General features: G+C 34.8%; 1 protein-coding gene across 9 annotated transcripts in view; it reads left to right on the forward strand.

The window, feature by feature from the left end:
• Positions 1-17602, forward strand: part of TDRD3 (tudor domain containing 3) — a 180909-nt gene that overhangs the window by 128121 nt on the left and 35186 nt on the right. For 8 of the 9 annotated variants that reach the window (XR_004268813.1, XR_004268812.1, XR_004268811.1 and 5 more), the window contains exons 11-12: positions 6546-7396; positions 13124-13249. Coding sequence is in view for 6 of the 9 variants with exons in the window: in XM_032277333.1 (XP_032133224.1) it covers positions 6546-7396; positions 13124-13249 (977 nt within the window). In the remaining 3 variants the exon portion in view is untranslated. Of the gene's footprint in view, positions 1-6545; positions 7397-13123; positions 13250-14735; positions 16754-17602 lie in introns of those variants that run through there. The other variant, XM_032277330.1, reaches the window with a different exon arrangement.

Below are 17602 nucleotides of genomic sequence, written 5' to 3' on the forward strand. Positions count from 1 at the left end.
TTTTAAATATTTCTTAGTGATTTTAATAAAGAAAAAATTAAAGGATGTAGAGAAGATTTTTATATGGAGAATGTTTATAGATATACTATATTTTAAGTGAAAAACAGTATTGGAGTATGATTCTGATTTTCTGATGTATCTAAATTTTTTCTGTAATATGACTTTTATAATATGATAATAAAGAAGTTTTTATTAAAGCATTCTTCCTGCCCTGTTTCCATGAAGAATCAAATAAAAACAAATAAAAAAACTAAAGCAAGGTAAAGATTCTAACTAAAAATGGGAGTTGGTAGTAGTGAGAATGTGTAAATAGGGAAGCACCTTATTTTCTGATTTTTGGTTTTTTCCTAATGTGTCATCAATTAACTTTATTTGCTTAATTTTAATGCTAATAATAATAGCTAACATTTATTGGGTGCTTATTAAAGCCAGATACTCTTCTAAGTACTTTACATATGTTGAGTTAATCCTCCGAGGTATGCTCTATTATTGCCCCCATCTTAAAAGTGAGGCTCAGAAAAGTTAAATATTTTGCCTAAGGTTACAGAACTACTAAGTGGCACACCTATGATAAAAACCTATCTTGTCTCTCTTATGCTATCTCTAAGTGCCAGTTTGTGAGCTCCAAATATCAGTTCAATTTTCAATAGAGGTTTAGGTTTTTCTGCATTAATGGAAAGAGATTGTTAATTTTAGGTCAGGATTCTGGCAGTCCTAGTGTCCAAATGTATTTTTCAGCCCCATCAGGGATTGTGAAAGAGCCTTCGTGATTTCTGCATCTCACCAGAAATGAACAGATACAAGTGATAAGCTAACATATTGGTTACATTCTGGTTGTTTTTCTCTGGGTGGGCAGCTTGGCATAATGGAAAAAACATGGGTTTTAGCTTCGGTTAGATTTCAGTTTAATTCTGGTTTCAGCATTTTCTAACACAAGCCTTTAGTTGAGGTACTTTACTTTGTTTCTTCACTTGGAAAATAAAGGTGATAATACAGCCCTTTTAGGGTGGTTGTGAGTATGACATGAAATGATGTAGGCAAAAGACCTTTAACATAGAGTCGGACATATAGTAAGATCTTAACAAATATTAAGACATTTATTCCGGTAGGTGTCTCAGAATAAAATGAGGATTAGTCCTGGAAAACATATTTGACCTGGTTTTCTACTATAAAATGCAGGTGCAACTGCTGCTAGAGAAGTGAATATTCTGTGAAAAAGTATTAATATTTTAAGATGTCTGATTAATTTAGTACATCCTTATATACAGACTCAAATGATTTGTGACAATTAATAAGTTTATTATTAATTATTCTTGCATTTCAAATCATAGTGATGTAAAACGTAATTAATTATCTTTCAAACATACATTTTGAAAATCATAATCTGGTAATAATGGGAATGTTTTCTCTCAAATCATACTAAACTCATGTAGCATTCTTTGATTAGTTTTCTCATATGAGCTTTCGCCACCTTGATCTTTTGATCTTTTAGATCTTTGAGGTGTTTCCACAGTTTTGTCTATTTTGTAATACATTTTTCTTTCTTTTTCTTTTTGTTTTTTGAGATGGAGTCTTGCTCTGTCGCCCAGGCTGCAATGCAGTGGTGCCATTTCTGTTCACTGTAGCCTTCGATTCCCAGGGTCAAGCGATTCTCCTGCCTCAGCCTCCCGAGTAGTAGGGACTACAGGGGTGCACCACCATGCTCAGCTAATTTTGTATTTTTAATAGAGACGAGGTTTTATCATGTTGGTCAGGCTAGTCTCAAACTCCTGATCTCAAGTGATCCACCTACCTTGGCCTTCCAAAGTGCTGGGATTGCAGGCATGAGGCACCGTGCCAGGCCTGTAATATATTTTTCTATCACTTTTTTGCCAATCTTTTATATTTTCTGCTATTTAATGTTAAATGTTACTCATTTCTACTTGTGCTTTTGTTTTCAACTTTTCCTTTGGGGCAATTTTTAAAAAATGTGATGCATTTTAGCCTGCTGCCTATATAGAAGAATATCTTAGTATATTTATTAGAGTGATTGTGAACTTGACCTGTGCTGCACATTGGTATCTAACGTAGTTTAGTGTCATGATGCCACCTCAAAAAGGGTAGAGGAGAACAATCAGATTCTGACTGGGTAACCAAGGAGCTGTCTTAGGCAGTCGATTTGGAGTATATTCCTTAGTTTATTTAAAATTGCTTTTCTGGCTGAGCATGGTGGCTCACAGTAATCCCAGCACTAAGGGAGGCCGAGGTGGGCAGATCGCTTGAGGTTAGGAGTTCGAGACCAGCCTGGCCAACATGGTGAAACCCCGTCTCTACTAAAAATACAAAAATTAGCTAGGCGTGGTGGCTTGCACCTGTAATCACAGCTACTTGGGAGCCTGAGGCAAAGAATCACTTGAACCTGCTCAATGAGCCAAGATCTCACCACTGTACTCCAGCCTGGGCGACAGAATGAGACTCCATCTAAAAAAAAAAAAAAAGGAAAAAATATTGCCTCTCCCACAATTTAGTAATTGAGTATATTTGTTATGTGTTTCATAGATGAGCCCAGTTTGAAAACACTTACTTTATATATGACTTTATGATTTAACTAACCTAAAAAGGTATTGGGCTTAAGGAAATCCAAGAATGATTGGATGATGAATTTAAGAATGATTAGAAATCCAAGATGCCTTCTTAGCTGTTATTTCATTTTGAATGAAATGGATATATATGAAAACTAATTTATTTTAAAAACACAATTTGCGGCCGGGAACAGTGGCTCATGCCTGTAATCCCAGCACTTTGGGAGGCTGAGGTGGGTGGATCAAGAGGTCAGGAGTTCGGGACCAGCCTGGCCAACATGGTAAAACCCTGTCTCTACTAAAAATACAAAAACTACCTGGGTGTGGTTGTGGGTGCCTATAATCCCAGCTACTCGAGAGGCAGAGGCAAGAGAATCACCTGAGCCCCTGGGGGAGGCAGAAGTTACAGTGAGCCGAGATCCTGCCACTGCACTCCAGCCTGGGTGACAGTTCCATCTCAAAAAAAAAAAAAAAAAAAAAAAAACCACTTCTTTTTTTTGAAACAGGGTCTTGCTCTGTCATCCAGGCTGGAGTGCAGTGGCGCTATCTTGGCTCACTGCAGCCTCCACCTCCTGCGTTCAAGCAGTTCTCCCCTTCAGCCTCTCAAGTAACTGGGATTACAGGACCACTCCACCAAGCCTGACTAATTTTTGCATTTTTAGTAGAGTTGAGATTTCTCCATGTTGACCAAGATGGTCTCAAACTTCTGACCTCAGGTGATACACCCACCCCAGCCTCCCAAAGTGCTGGGATTACAGGCATGAGCCACCGTGCCTGGCCAGGAATTCTTATTTTTAAAAAATAATTTTATTTATAAATTTTACTCTATTATCTCAGCATAATAAGGGAAATGAGGTATGTTCATTATTAACAAAATTACTTCTTTTATTCTATAGTCTAATGTATATCATCATCAATTCAGTAACTGAAAATACTATCTTAAGTTCTAAGTGGAATGATTTTTCCTCTTTACTATCAGAAGTTTCCTAAGCTTGTTTATTTGTTAAATAATAAGCTGTTAGGGAATTTGTCATTCTCTTTTCTGACATAGTACTTTTTATATAAGACTGCTCGAGTATGTAAATGAAAGTGTTAAATGTTAGTAAAAACAATAATTTAAAAAATCAGAAATTCTTTAAGTAATTTGGATCTGGAACCAAATGAAGAAATTTTACATTTTCCTATTAATATGGGTCTCCAGGATAGTTCCGTAGATTCGTAGTACCCCTTAATTCTTTTTTTTTTTTCTTAGCATGGTACATCTTCTTTCATCTCTTCACTTTTAAACTATATGTGTGTATGGAAATACCCCTTAATTCTAAATTGTAGATTAGGAAATTTTTCATATTTTCCTTTTCGAAGAATTGAAATCAAATTCTGCCACACCTGCCAAGCCTGGTTGAACTTTCATTCTGTGTACATCGTTATTCAGCCTTCATCTGTAGTCCAGGATACTTATTACTTTCGTGGTATCTTAATTTTTTCTGTACCTCCTGATTATCATAGATATTGGTGGCCCTAACTGGAATAATTTAGGAAAAGTTGACCCCTAAACAGTTACTTATTCAATGTACTATACAAGGGACCTTACTTTACCTCTCTCTGTTAAGCTTCATAACACCTGTATCATAAAACTACCTAGGGGTCTATTGATAATGTATATAAAGTGCTAGTGTGGGCTACCTGATACATAGCAGATAATCAACAGGAGGCAACTGCTGCTTTTATTCTCCAATAATGTCTACAACAAAAGCCAATACATGCCTTCTGCTGAAAGTGCTTGTTTGCGTCCTGATTATGGTCACTGCTGTTCTTCCCAGAATCCTTACTCCTGGACAATAAACAATGCCAGCAGAAACTAAAAGTGACCATTTTTCTTCTCTCTGAAGAAAAATTTAATATTGACTACATTTGTTAAAATAAGACATTTGTGTTAAGTTTGTAAGGCAGATTTATTCTTGGGGAAAAGCGTTTTTTATTTTTATTTTTTTAAGATATCTCTTATGGCCTTGGCTAATTTTTGAAATCTTGTATCTTAGAAAAATCTTTATTCTTTGTCACGATTAAGGAGTGGTTTGACTGGATTAATTTTTTTCCTTAGACAATCTCCTATAATTTTAAAGGTTTTTAAACCCTTTTGGCTTCTAGCTTCCATTGGTTCTGTTGAGAAGGAGTTTTTTGGACCACTTTGAGTCTCTCTTTTTTTTTCTTTTTTGAGACAGAGTTTTTTGCTCTGTCACCCAGGCTGGAGTGCAGTGGCATGGTCTCGTCTCACTGCAACCTCCGCCTCCCAGGTTCAAGTGATTCTTCTGCCTCAGCTTCCAGAGTAGCTGGGATTACAGGTGTGCACCACCACACCCAGCTAATTTTTGTATTTTTAGTAGAGACAAGATTTCGCCACATTGCCCAGGCTGGTCTCAAACTCTTGGCCTCAAGTGATATACCCACCTCAGCCTCCCAAAGTGCTGGGATTACCAGTGTGAGCTACCATGCCTGGCCTGACCACTTGCGTCTTGATCTTTAATTGGTTACCTGTTTTGTCACTCAGTAACCTTTAAACCTGTTGTTTAAACCTGTTTACTCCTGTTGTTTTAAACAATTTACCAGATACCGTTTGGCCTCCATGGCTGTTTGGGAATGTTTGGGGACAGTTTTGATAGTCAGAGTTCCTGGGAAGGCTAGGGGCATTTCGTATCTGTAGGCCAAAAAAGTTAATTTTCTTGCAGTTAATTTCCTTGCATCTGTAGAAACAGTCTCACCCAAGATGTCAGTAGAGGCTCTCTTTGAAAATGTTGTGACCCTGGGTAAATATAAGAATAATTACAGCTGCGTGTTGATTATGATATAAGATGACAGAAACAAGACATATGCACCAAAGATCAATTAATATGTTTGGTAATAATGTTATAGACATGCGATGTGAAATGATGGAGGAAGAAGTTATAAATGACATGGTACAAATTGAATCAATAAAAATCACTGTGAAATTCAGCCATTAAAAATTTTCTACATATGTTTATCATGTCACTGCTTGTACATTATAAGCACTATTATGCTTAGTAATGTTTCTGACACTTTTTCAGTATTTCCACTTTTGACACTTTTTTCTGTATTTCTAAATAATACCTACTATTACTTAATTACTTTGACAGATCAAGAAAAGTAACTCTTACTCTTTTTTAATAGTAGGATATCTGTTTGTAACATAAACACTTAGCAATTCCAGATCCAGAAAGATTTGAAAAGGAACATGTTTGCAAAGGCTAGAACATGATTGATAATAGCTATATATTTCTAAATTAGAGTGTTGTAATTCTGCAGTTTCATAGTAGTTTTTGAGTTAGCAATTTGCAGTTCTATTTCATTAATTTTTTTTTGTTTGTTTGTTTTTGAGACTGAGTCTCTCTGTAACTCAGGCTGGAGTGCAGTGGCAGGATCTTGGCTTATTGCAGCCTCTGCCTGCCAGGTTCAAGTGATTGTCCTGCCTCAGCCTCCTGAGTAGCTGGGACTACAGGTGCATGCCACCACGCCCAGCTAATTTTTTAGTAGAGTCAGGGTTTCACCATGTTAACCAGGATGGTCTCAGTCTCCTGACCTCTGGTGATCCGCCCACCTTGGCCTCCCAAAGTTCTGGGATTACAGGCGTGAGCCACCACACCCGACCTCATTAATGTTTTAGGAAATGATTTACCAGAATAGCATATGTAGGCAGCTGTATTATAAGAATTAGGATTATCCATCATTTTTCTGTAGTCCATTTTACTGTTTTACTTTATTAATATTGCTGACTAAGAAAACTGTACATTAGAAATACAGGACTCCAAGGAAGCAGAGAAGGAGTAAGATAATAAGGTAGGAAAATTGACAAAGATTTTAAACTAGTAGTGTGATAATTTTGTATTAACAGAATAATTTAAAGCATTTTAAAATAATTATTAATGCAGAGTCATGTTAATGTGCATATGGTATATTTTTACCTTTCAGAACCTAAATCACAGCCACAGCAGCTTCATCAGGGACAATACAGATCATCAAATACTGAGCAAAATGGAATAAAAGATATTAATCAACTGAGATTTCTTCCTCGAAATGATACCAGGCAGCCAAGAAATGAAAAACCACCTCGTTTTCAAAGAGACTCTCAAAATTCAAAGTCAGTTTTAGAAGGCAGTGGATTACCTAGAAATAGAGGTTCTGAAAGACCAAGTACTTCTTCAGCATCTGAAGTATGGGCCGAAGACAGAATCAAATGCGATAGACCATTTTCTAGATATGACAGAACTAAAGATACTTCGTATCCTTTACGTTCTCAGCATAGTGATGGTGCTTTTAAAAAAAGAGATAACTCTATGCAAAGCAGATCAGGAAAAGGTCCCTCCTATGTAGATGCAAAAGAAAATCCACTTCCTCAAGAATCTATAGATTATAATAATCAAAAACGTGGAAAAAGAGAAAACCAAACATCTAATCCTGATCATTTTTATGACAGGAAATCACGAACAATAAATAATGAAGCCTTCAGTGGTCTAAAAATTGAAAAACATTTTAATGTAAATACTGATTATCAGAATCCAGTTCGAAGTAATAGTTTCACCAGTGTTCCAAATGGAGAGGTAGAAATGCCGCTGAAAGGAAGACGAATAGGACCTATTAAGCCAGCAGGACCTATCACAGCTATACCCTATGATGATAAAATATTTTACAATAGTGGGCCCAAAAGAAGATCTGGGCCAATTAAGCCAGAAAAAATACTAGAATCATCTATTCCTATGGAGTATGCAAAAATGTGGAAACCTGGAGATGAATGTTTTGCACTTTATTGGGAAGACAACAAGGTATGGATGCTTTAAAGATATTATACACTAATATTACTAAATGTAACATTCTAGTGGAACTTTATAGAAGCCATCACTTTGGAACTATGAGGTTTTTTCTACGATTATACTTATTTAAAATCTTGGAACAGATTTATAGCTATCTAAAGGATAAACAAAATATTTAATATTTTTTTGAATGCTTAGGGACAATCTGTCCCATAGCATTTGGTTAAGTTAGGTTTGGTTTTAGTTTACATGCCAGAAAACTATTGTAAAAGTAATTATGTGACATTGAACTTTATTTTACTTATCATCAGCTGAATTATGCATGTTTGCTTTTCACTCTGGTAAAATTACACTGATTCACAAGGAAGAAAATCAGTTGAGTGGCACAAAATGAAATTTTGCAGATTTTCAATTAAAGAAAATATTACACATTCAGGCTACTTTTTTAAAAAGTTAATATATAAGTTAATTTTCTTATAATAATTTAAAAATTATTAAACCATTAAAGATCAAGTGTAAAAATTATTAAACCAATCTTTAGTTCTATATTATGTGCTGGCTAAAGGGGAAAGAGAGAAACTGTAGGGGAAAGAAGGAAGGAAAGATAGAAGATGAGGGCAAGAAAGAGTACAGTGGTTTGAGTAAGAGCCTGGCCGAGATATAGAAGACCAGCACAGTGAGAACAGGAAAGGAAAAGGGACAGAGGGTACATCACAGAGAAGGGGCCTTTGCACGTTTTCCTTTCTGTGCAACGTGCTCTTCTGTCAGCTACTCTTCTCATCCTCAAGGGCTTGGCTCAAACATCACGTCGTAGAAGAAGCCTTCATTGGCCTGCCCCATCCTCCTACCTACATTATTCTCTTAATCGATGCCTTAACTTTTTAAAATTTATCACAACTTTTAAATATTTTTGGGTTTGGTTCTTGTATTGGTATCTCTTTGCACTACCATGATATTAAGTTCTTTGAAGTCTGTGCTGTGTCTGGTTTTCCCTTGTAGTCTTGCTCCTTTCACAGTATATGGATTTCATAATTATTTGTAAACTCTGTTAATTGGCTAATTCTGGAGGGGGCACTTATATATGAGAAAAATAGAATGGTAAGGGGTTGGAGGTAATAGCAAGGTAATTAAAGTATTTGTAAGGGAGTTATAGAGTGAATGTCGGGGTGGATGTGAGAAGCAACTCAAAGAGGAAAAATATTCAAAATAAGTATTTTACAGGTTGCAGTTGATATGGTAAGGATATGTCCATGAGAGTGTGTAGTAATAGGGAATGGTACAAGTAAAGGTAACTGAAGATTTCAAGGAACTGAAATTCATACTAGGGATTTGGGTGGATCCTTTAATAAGGATGCAATGGAATTTGGGGTCAGGAACCAGGCCTTCTTGTGTTCATTAAATAATGAGGTATAGGCAGAGTATTAGGTGTTGCCTGATGATAGAACAAGGAGGATATAGCTAGATGCTAGATGGCATAGGTTTTTAAGGTTTTTGTGTGACTGGGATGATAATTATTTAGAAACATCATCTCTGTCACATCTTTACTTAAAGCTGGAAGGAAGGGAGGAGACAGGACTGTGTGTCTTGTCTTTTTCTCTGGAAAAGCAAAAGCCTTCCAGGAATACCAGCAGATTTGGAACTATTTCACATAGCTGCTTTCTGGCTATTAGGAAGGCTTGAAAAGCAGGTGCAGGTGGTCTTCACTAACCAGATTCTTATTCTTCCAACTCAGACCACTTACTTTCTGAAGTTCAGGAACTATTTGATTTGAGTAGTAGGAGATTCATTATTTAGCTATTTGTCCTTCATGATGGAAGCAAGAAAAAGTAAAGTAGTTGGAAATCAGTGTTTATTGAACCAATAGTAGCTACCTTAGAAAGAACAGTCACTGTGTCAGGTACTTCTGTGAAAGGTTAAGATGAGGACGGAAAAGTGTTTTCTGTATTGGATAACGTGGGGTTATTGGTGACCTTAACAAGAACAGAAGTAAGAGATTGGAATTCACATTCAAAATGTTTGAAAGGCTTGGTAAGTGACTCAGGCTTTCCACTGAAATCCTACAAGGATCATGCCCTGAGTAGTAAGTGCAAAATTAAAACAGACAACCCTTACAAAGTCAAAAGCAACTCTCTGCATGATCGGGGATATCTTCTTCTTATATTCGCTCTGCCAGTTGAAAATGTAACTCTGTTACCAGGAAAAATAACATCTTCTAGAACCTTTCCAGTATTTCAACTGCAGTGTTTATTAGCATCCTACAAAAAGGTATGAGCCATGGTTAATAAAACAGAGAATGGGCTGGGCGCAATGGCTCACGCCTGTAAACCCAGCACTTTGGGAGGCCGAGGCAGGTGGATCACGAGGTCACGAGATCGAGACCATCCTGGTCAACATGGTGAAACCCCGTCTCTACTAAAACTACAAAAAAAATCAGCTGTGCATGGTGGCGCGTGCCTGTAATCCCAGCTACTCAGGAGGCTGAGGCAGGAGAATTGCCTGAACCCAGGAGGCGGAGGTTGCGGTGAGCCGAGATCATGCCATTGCACTCCAGCCTGGGTAACAACAGCGAAACCACATCTAAAAAAAAAAAAAAAAACAAAAAAACCAAAAAAAAAACAGAGAATGAATCAATGAATAAGAATGATTATCAAAAATAAAATAGAGTAGGCCTACAGATAATTGAACAGAGTTCTTTAAACAAATATTAATTGAATATTCAACAAATCATAATTGAGTAGCTGCTAGTTGCTAGGTAATTGAAGTATATCAGATAATTATGGCTATGCTATACTAAAAGACCTCCAAATACCTGATATGATTATTAAAGGTCTAATGTTAATTGTAATTGTCTAAAAAAAATCAATAATACTGTGTATCAGTAATGGCTGTGGTCAAAAAATAAATTTAAAAAATCAAAATAGTAAAGATATTGCCTTTGCTGAATATGTTCAAAATGTCATGTAGTATCCAAAAAACAGCATCTAACAATTCAGTACCCAACAAAACAATACCTAACAAAACAGTACCCAACATGTGTTGAGTGATTAGAGTATTCTTAGAGTAATTGAATGATCTTCTAAGGTGGCTACTTTGATTCAAATTAGATGTGTACTTTCAGTTGTGGTAAGGAACTGTGGACTCCAACTAGATTACACCACCCTTAAGCATTGGGAAAATGGCAAACAATATCCTGTGAAATAAATGGAATTAATTATCTTCTGAAATCACTAATTGAAGAGGTAGCTTAAATGTCTTATCAAGAATGGACAACTTTCCAGTTTTTTTTTTTTTTTTAAGGCAGAGACCAGGGTAGAGATTTAAGGAAAGGAATTGACTTAACTATCATTAAGATACCATAATCTTCTTAATTGCATTGTAATGGTATTTTGGAGATAATCAATTAGTATATATATTGTTTAAAAATTTTTCTCACAATATCTTGCCTTCTTTCTAACTTCATTTCTGTAGTAGAATTTGGGAATTTCAGAGAAGTTCTTCTTCCTCTGGACTGCTAAACTAGTTCAGCTATTTTTCTCCTCAACTGGAATATTACAACAACCTCCATATTGGTTTCCTTGACTGAACTTTATTCCTTTTAAATTTGTTATCAGTATTGCCGTCACTGTGATCCTGGTCTTCGACCATGCCATTCTTTCTAGTTAAAGTCTTTCACTTGTAGAATAAATACAGATTTTAGCATTTTTATTGTGTTTATGTACCAATAAACCCATCATAAGTTGAAAATATTGTAAGTCAAAAATACATATATCTTAGTCATGCTAAGATATAGCATGATTCAGTGTTTAATTTACCTGAACTGGCATAATTTGGCAACTCAGAACAATTAATCAAATATAAAAGTGTGAGACTAAGAAATAAAAGAAGAGGGGAGAGATAGAAAGGTATAACAAGAACTCTAAGATGAAGAAAATTACAGCATCTCTAAGCTTGCTAACATTCAGACCTGGAAAGGCAGTGCCATGGATTCACTTAATACCTTTGTAATATCAAATATACTAGTTAAAAACCAACTCTTTTGAGAGTAACTCATTTTTTAGAAGGTTGTGAAAAATATGAATTTTTGTTGCCTTTAGCATTTTCTCACTCTAGCGAACCTCTTAAGAGATACTATTATTGGCTGGGCGCAGTGGCTCACATCTGTAATCCCAGCACTTTGGATGGCAGAGGCAGGTGGATCACCTGATGTCAGGAGTTCGAGAGCAGCCTGGCCAACATGGTAAAACCCTGTCTCTACTAAAAATACAAAAATTAGCCAGGCATGGTAGCATGTACCTGTAATCCCAGCTGCTCGGGAGGCTGAGGCAGGAGAATCATTGGAACCCAGGAGGCAGAAGTTGCAGTGAGCTGAGATTGTACCACTGCACTCCAGCCTGGGCGTCAGAGCAAGACTAATTAAAAAAAAAAAAAAAAAAAAGAGAGAGAGAGATACAATTAGAGTAGATAGTGTTATACTATAATAGAGCATTATAGTACCCTGGCTTGACGAAAACATTCTTTATGAGCAATTTGGTTTTTGTTTCCATTTCACATTTACTAAGCAACATTCAGACCTATAATTTGGCTCCTGAATGGGATGATCTGTATTGAAGGATTACTCCAATCAGATGATTTATTCCCAGTTAATTTAAGAGATACATTTTAAAATTGTAGTTATAGGCCAGACACAGTGGCTCATGCCTCTAATTCCAGCACTTTGGGAGGCCAAGTAGAGAGGGTCACTTGAGGCCAAGAATTTGAGACCAGCTTGGGCAACCTAGCAAGACCCTGTCTTTATGAAAAATTTAAAAATTAGCCAGGCATGGTTGTATGCACCTATAATCCCAGCTAATCAGGAAGCTGCAGCAAGAGGACACCTTGAGCCCAGGAGTTTGAGGTTGCAGTGAGCTATGATCACACCACTGTATTCCAGCCTGGGCTAAGAACTTGTCTCTAGAAATAAATGTAAATAAATAAGTAGATTAAATTATGGTTATTAAGTAAATCAGTTCCTTATGAGTTTGTTAGTATGCATCAGTTCTTAGAGCCCGCTAACACTAAGTAACTTAGTAAGTTTCTGGACTTGCAATATCTTTAATCTTACTGGATCTAAGTCACTTAGATCCAGTATTTGTAAAATTAACTTCTTACCTGACATGCCTACTTCATTCCAGCCACTTGTGATGACTAAATCAATGAGCCTTCTTTTTTGCCATTTTTTAGTCATATATTTCTGTTTTTAGAACAAATTATAGTTATATATTCTGATTAGCATATAAGAATTGTTGGCCTGGTGCAGTGGCCCATACATTTTATCCCAGTACTGTGGGAGGCCAAGGCAGGCGGATCACTTGAGCTCAGGAGTTTGAGATCAGCCTAGGCAACATGATGAAACCACCATCTCTACAAAAAATACCAAAAAATTAGCTAGGTGTGGTGGCTGACACCTGTAGTCCCAGCTGCTTAGTAGGTTGAAATGGGAGGATCGCTTGGGCTAGAGAGGTGGAAGTTGCAGTGAGCCAAGATCTTGCCACTGCACTCCAGCCTGGGCAACAGAGCAAGATCCTATCTCAAAAAGAAAAAAAAAATTGTCTTACTAATGTTAGTCAAAGAGTTCCAAAGGTAAGTTTTCCTTTGAAGAATATTACATATTGGAACACTTTAAGAATTTACATTTCCCTTAAATATGCCTTTTATAGACAATACCAATTGTCATATTTAAAACTTCTTTTGCCTCCTCAGTTTTACCGGGCAGAAGTTGAAGCCCTTCATTCTTCAGGTATGACAGCAGTTGTTAAATTCATTGACTACGGAAACTATGAAGAGGTGCTACTCAGCAATATCAAGCCCATTCAGACAGAGGCATGGGTACGTGATACATATTCTGTACAAAGGCATAAGCTATTTTGAAGAAAATATATAGCTCTAAAGAATTAGTCATAGCCATACAAAATTTGCAAGTGGAATAATATTTTGAATTTACTTATAACTGGCTAATCCTAAAGTAAGATTTTAATTTAATGCCTACACTGAACCACAATAAAAATGAATGCATTGGAATTACTTTTCTTGTATAATGTTTTGTTCTATTATGCTTTGGAAATAGGTGCCCTCATTTACATGTTTGCCAAAAATTTGTACATGTGAAATGGGTTTTTATACATATTTTGTTTCTTTCAAGTTTGCTACTTTGAATTTTACTAAATTATGTCCAGCAGCTGTCAAATTCAAATCTCTGTTGGATATGCATATATCATTTTAGTTACAGGTAAAATTAAGAAAAACAATTTAAGTTATATACGATTTTACACTGCATTTACTGCATATATATTGACGTATATATGTACAGATTAACTATAAATTATCTATTTGCTAATTATTGGATTAGTTTTGTTGCCAAGTGTTATATCAAAACTATGTGATAACTTTGATGATGTAACTTAGAACTTATTGGCCTCATGGAGTCCATTTTATAAGAACGTAGGTGATTTTATATAGATTGATTCTTACATTTAGGCAAAAACAGAAATACAAGACATACTAGAATTAGCTCTGTTAATAAATTTATCATTATAAGCCAATATCAACAAATATGTTGATATTTTCCTAAAATAGCAAAATATTCCAGAAAATTATAATCCCGACAATAGGCTTCATCATTGAAGGATACATTGTTTTCTCATGAGCTGCTTTTAGTTTTGGTCTTCTAAAATTTTTCTGTCATCTCTTCAGTGGTACCCTTTCTCCACCTTCCAAAAAGAGAAATAAAACAGGAAGAAAAAACCGAATAGCAGTAATAATGTTTTGGGCCATGGATTTTTGTTTTTTGCCTTTTTGTTCTGGAGAAATTATTTTCCAGATAATTTATTATTTCATATTTTACAACATAAGATTACTAATGGCTCTTCTGTTTAATTAAGAGATCTTTCCCTAACTTTTATTCTCTAAACTTTAATTACTTTTTGCCTAAAAATCCCAAAACATCAATATCTAATTTACATCTTTCTTTTCTTGGAGAAACTTCATGTAACTATATTTTTACTCTTCTGGTTCTCATATGATGGCTATTTTTATTCTCTCTTTTCTATTAATACACACATTTTAATCTAGTTTTTATGACACAAGTAATTATTTATTGAATCTGCATTTCCAGAAGTTGAGTCTTGGTTTGCTATTTATTATGTTCCCAGTTGGTTTTAGCCATAGCAGTCAAAGATTCAAAATACAATTCTTAATGTTATTTACTTCCTACTTTTTAGAAGATTTAATAAGAGGTTAATTTTATTCTTCTCTCCCTAAAGAAAAATTTAGTTTTCTTACATGGTTTCTTCTCTCCTTCCTTTTGCTGTTTCAGGGTGGCCATAGCTGAGGAGCACATTTCCTATTCCTCACTGTAGCTTTTCTATTCAGAGATGTTTGGTCATGAAGTGATCATTTTCTTTCTACAGTCAGTAGAAAAAGTCTTTTCCTGTTTCTCCCTTAATAGTCCTCATGGCTTTATTCTTGATTTTAGGTTTGTATAAGCTTAGCTGGACAATAAATTTGTCAGGTGTCACAGCTTATTTAATGATTCTGTTATGAACTACAGCAATACTTTCATATTCTTCCTACTTATTTATGAATATTTATGCTTTATTGTGTCATTTTTTAACCTATTTTCTTTTTCTGCAGTCAACTTAAAATCTTTTATAAAATACTCGAAATATTTTACAGAAAGAAGCAGGATAGAATCACTAAATCTTTTGGAGATTTTGATATTTCTTTTCTCCTACTTTTATAATCAAGTGATTGTTGATGTTTATAAATTTGCGTAAATTAGTATAGCAAACATTTCTGAATCATGCACATCATGATCAGCCTTTCTTTCTTATCTGCATAAATAATTAACTTAGTTCTGAGGAATATCTCCTTGAAATATAGAGGCCACCAGCTTAACATATCTTGACCTATTTCCATTTAAAAAATATTTATGTGCATATAGATGTAAAAAAACCCTGAAGAAATATAGTCTGTGTTGTTGTCAGTACGTGTAATGTAGAGTTAGTGCAGAATTCTCTTAGCCTTCTGAGAGTATTGAAAGTATTAATGTTGGAGTCTTAGAGTACTTTTTTAAAATTTTGGTAATAGGAAAACTAATAAAGTTTAGGTTAATTAAAAATGTACAAAATTATCAAAAACCAAAACATTCACTGTACTAGTAAGAAGGTAACTGTAATTGATAAGTCATACTAGAAAAAATAAAGGGCTACAAAGCTGCAGGGAGGTGGTTAGAAGCCTTAGCACAATTACAGTATGGATTGTGGAATTTTTAATTTTTTAACTTGTGCACTATATATGCGCACTACATTTTTTAAATTGTGAAATGATATTGTATCTTTTATTAAGATTTATGTTATTGCCACAAGATTTTGGAAAACTTGTTTTCCTAAATATAGCAGTGAACATTTAGTGAAGATTTTTTTAAACTAAGTTGCAGAAGAAGTCAAAAAACCCTGCATATAAGCCAAAAGCCTTTGTCAAAAATTAGTTGCTTGTATTGTCTTTTAAAAGTATAAGCATAAATTATTAAATAAAAAGCATGGTACATTAAGTGACTCACTAAGTTAATAGCTTGTATGAAAAATTAAAATAAAAATTAAGTTAATGCTTCAACTGTTAATGTTTTTCTCATGAAATTTAGAAATTATTTGCCTTAAATTTGTCAGCAGGCCAAATATTTATTTCTCCTTTTCGTGTGACTATATGTTTTCACTTCCAGAACATACTCACTTGGGGAGTGTATTTTACATGGCCAAAATGTGTGTTTTGATTATGATTAAATACTTAATTTTCTTCAAAATAATTCATTAAACTTTTGTTGTCATCCCTGATTTATTTATTCTAGCTAGATTTCACCTGGTTTTTTTTTTTTTTTTTTGGCTATCTTAAGATATTATATCTTAATTTGATGTCTTTATTTTAGTGAACTTTCTAGTTATCACACATAATATGAGATTAACAGCTCATTATTAACTGGATAAGTTCTCTAATTTATTTATTTCAAAAAATGAGTTCTTTGAACTTTATAGGATTTTTCTTATTTTAGTAAAGTAAATGAAACATTATGGAGTCTCATGTTTTACTAGTAGAATTATATATGGAAGAAAACAGATTATTTTCTATTTCCTACCACTGAATGAGAAAAACATTAGGGGCAAAAAATACCTGCTACTTGTGTTTCCCACAGGCCCTTTCCAAATTGGTTCCTTTAAACTCTAAAACTAATTCCAGGAAACTAGTAAAAAGATGCCACAGGCAATTTGGAAGCTTGTAAAATACCCTGGTGCTGCTGATCAGGCAAACTTTTTGTGTTGTTGCTTTTGAATTGCTCTCCTAAACCTGGAAAAACACTGTTGGGTCCTGATTTTCCAAATATATTCATGACCTGAGTTATATTGAGACTTTTATATCCTAAGAAATGTTTTAGAATGTGCTGATACCTGATCTTTTCAAAAGTTCATAGTATCTGCTTCTTGGTGTCAGGAAATCATCATTGTTCGGCTATTATTCCAACTAGAAAAAGGTGATTGTGTAGATAATTGTTAGTTCTAAGACTGTAACATACAGTACACATCGTCTTGGGCAGTAATTCTGGAAAGTGATAGGCAAATTGTTACTGTTTTGTAGGTGATCATCCTATCTTAAGTGTTTTTCTGGACAATATTAATTTATTCAACAAATATTCATTATATATCTAGTACATCTCTTAGGTGTCTGGCACTGTTCTACGTGAGGGTATATATAAGTCTATAAAACACAAAAATCCCTGCCGTCTGCACAAAGATAAGAAAGTCATAGTTTTTATGATGTGAAACAAACGGAAATATCTAATTAGGGTCTGAATTCTTACTTCCTGAAGCTTTAAACAAAATGCTAGTAGAGAAAATCTCATTTACTGAAATAAGGTAACATTTATGCATTTGGAATACATTTATGAATAAATGCTCTGTCCTTCTGTGTCAGCGGGTTTTATATCTCCAGCAAAGTGAAGTTTTAATTTAAACAATTACAGATTATTATTCCATATTAGTTTAAAAATAAAATTAATGTGGAAGAAGAAAACATAAATAATTTTATCTCTTTTTTTTTTTTTTTTTTTTTTTTTTTATAGGGGTTTTTCTCTTTTTTTCCCCGGGCGGGGGCGAAAGGGGGCTCTCTGCTCACCCCGCCCCCCCCCCCCTG

This window comes from Sapajus apella, unplaced genomic scaffold (genome assembly GCF_009761245.1).
Source record: "Sapajus apella isolate SASKATOON/1434 unplaced genomic scaffold, GSC_monkey_1.0 scaffold9, whole genome shotgun sequence".
NCBI lineage: Eukaryota > Metazoa > Chordata > Mammalia > Primates > Cebidae > Sapajus > Sapajus apella.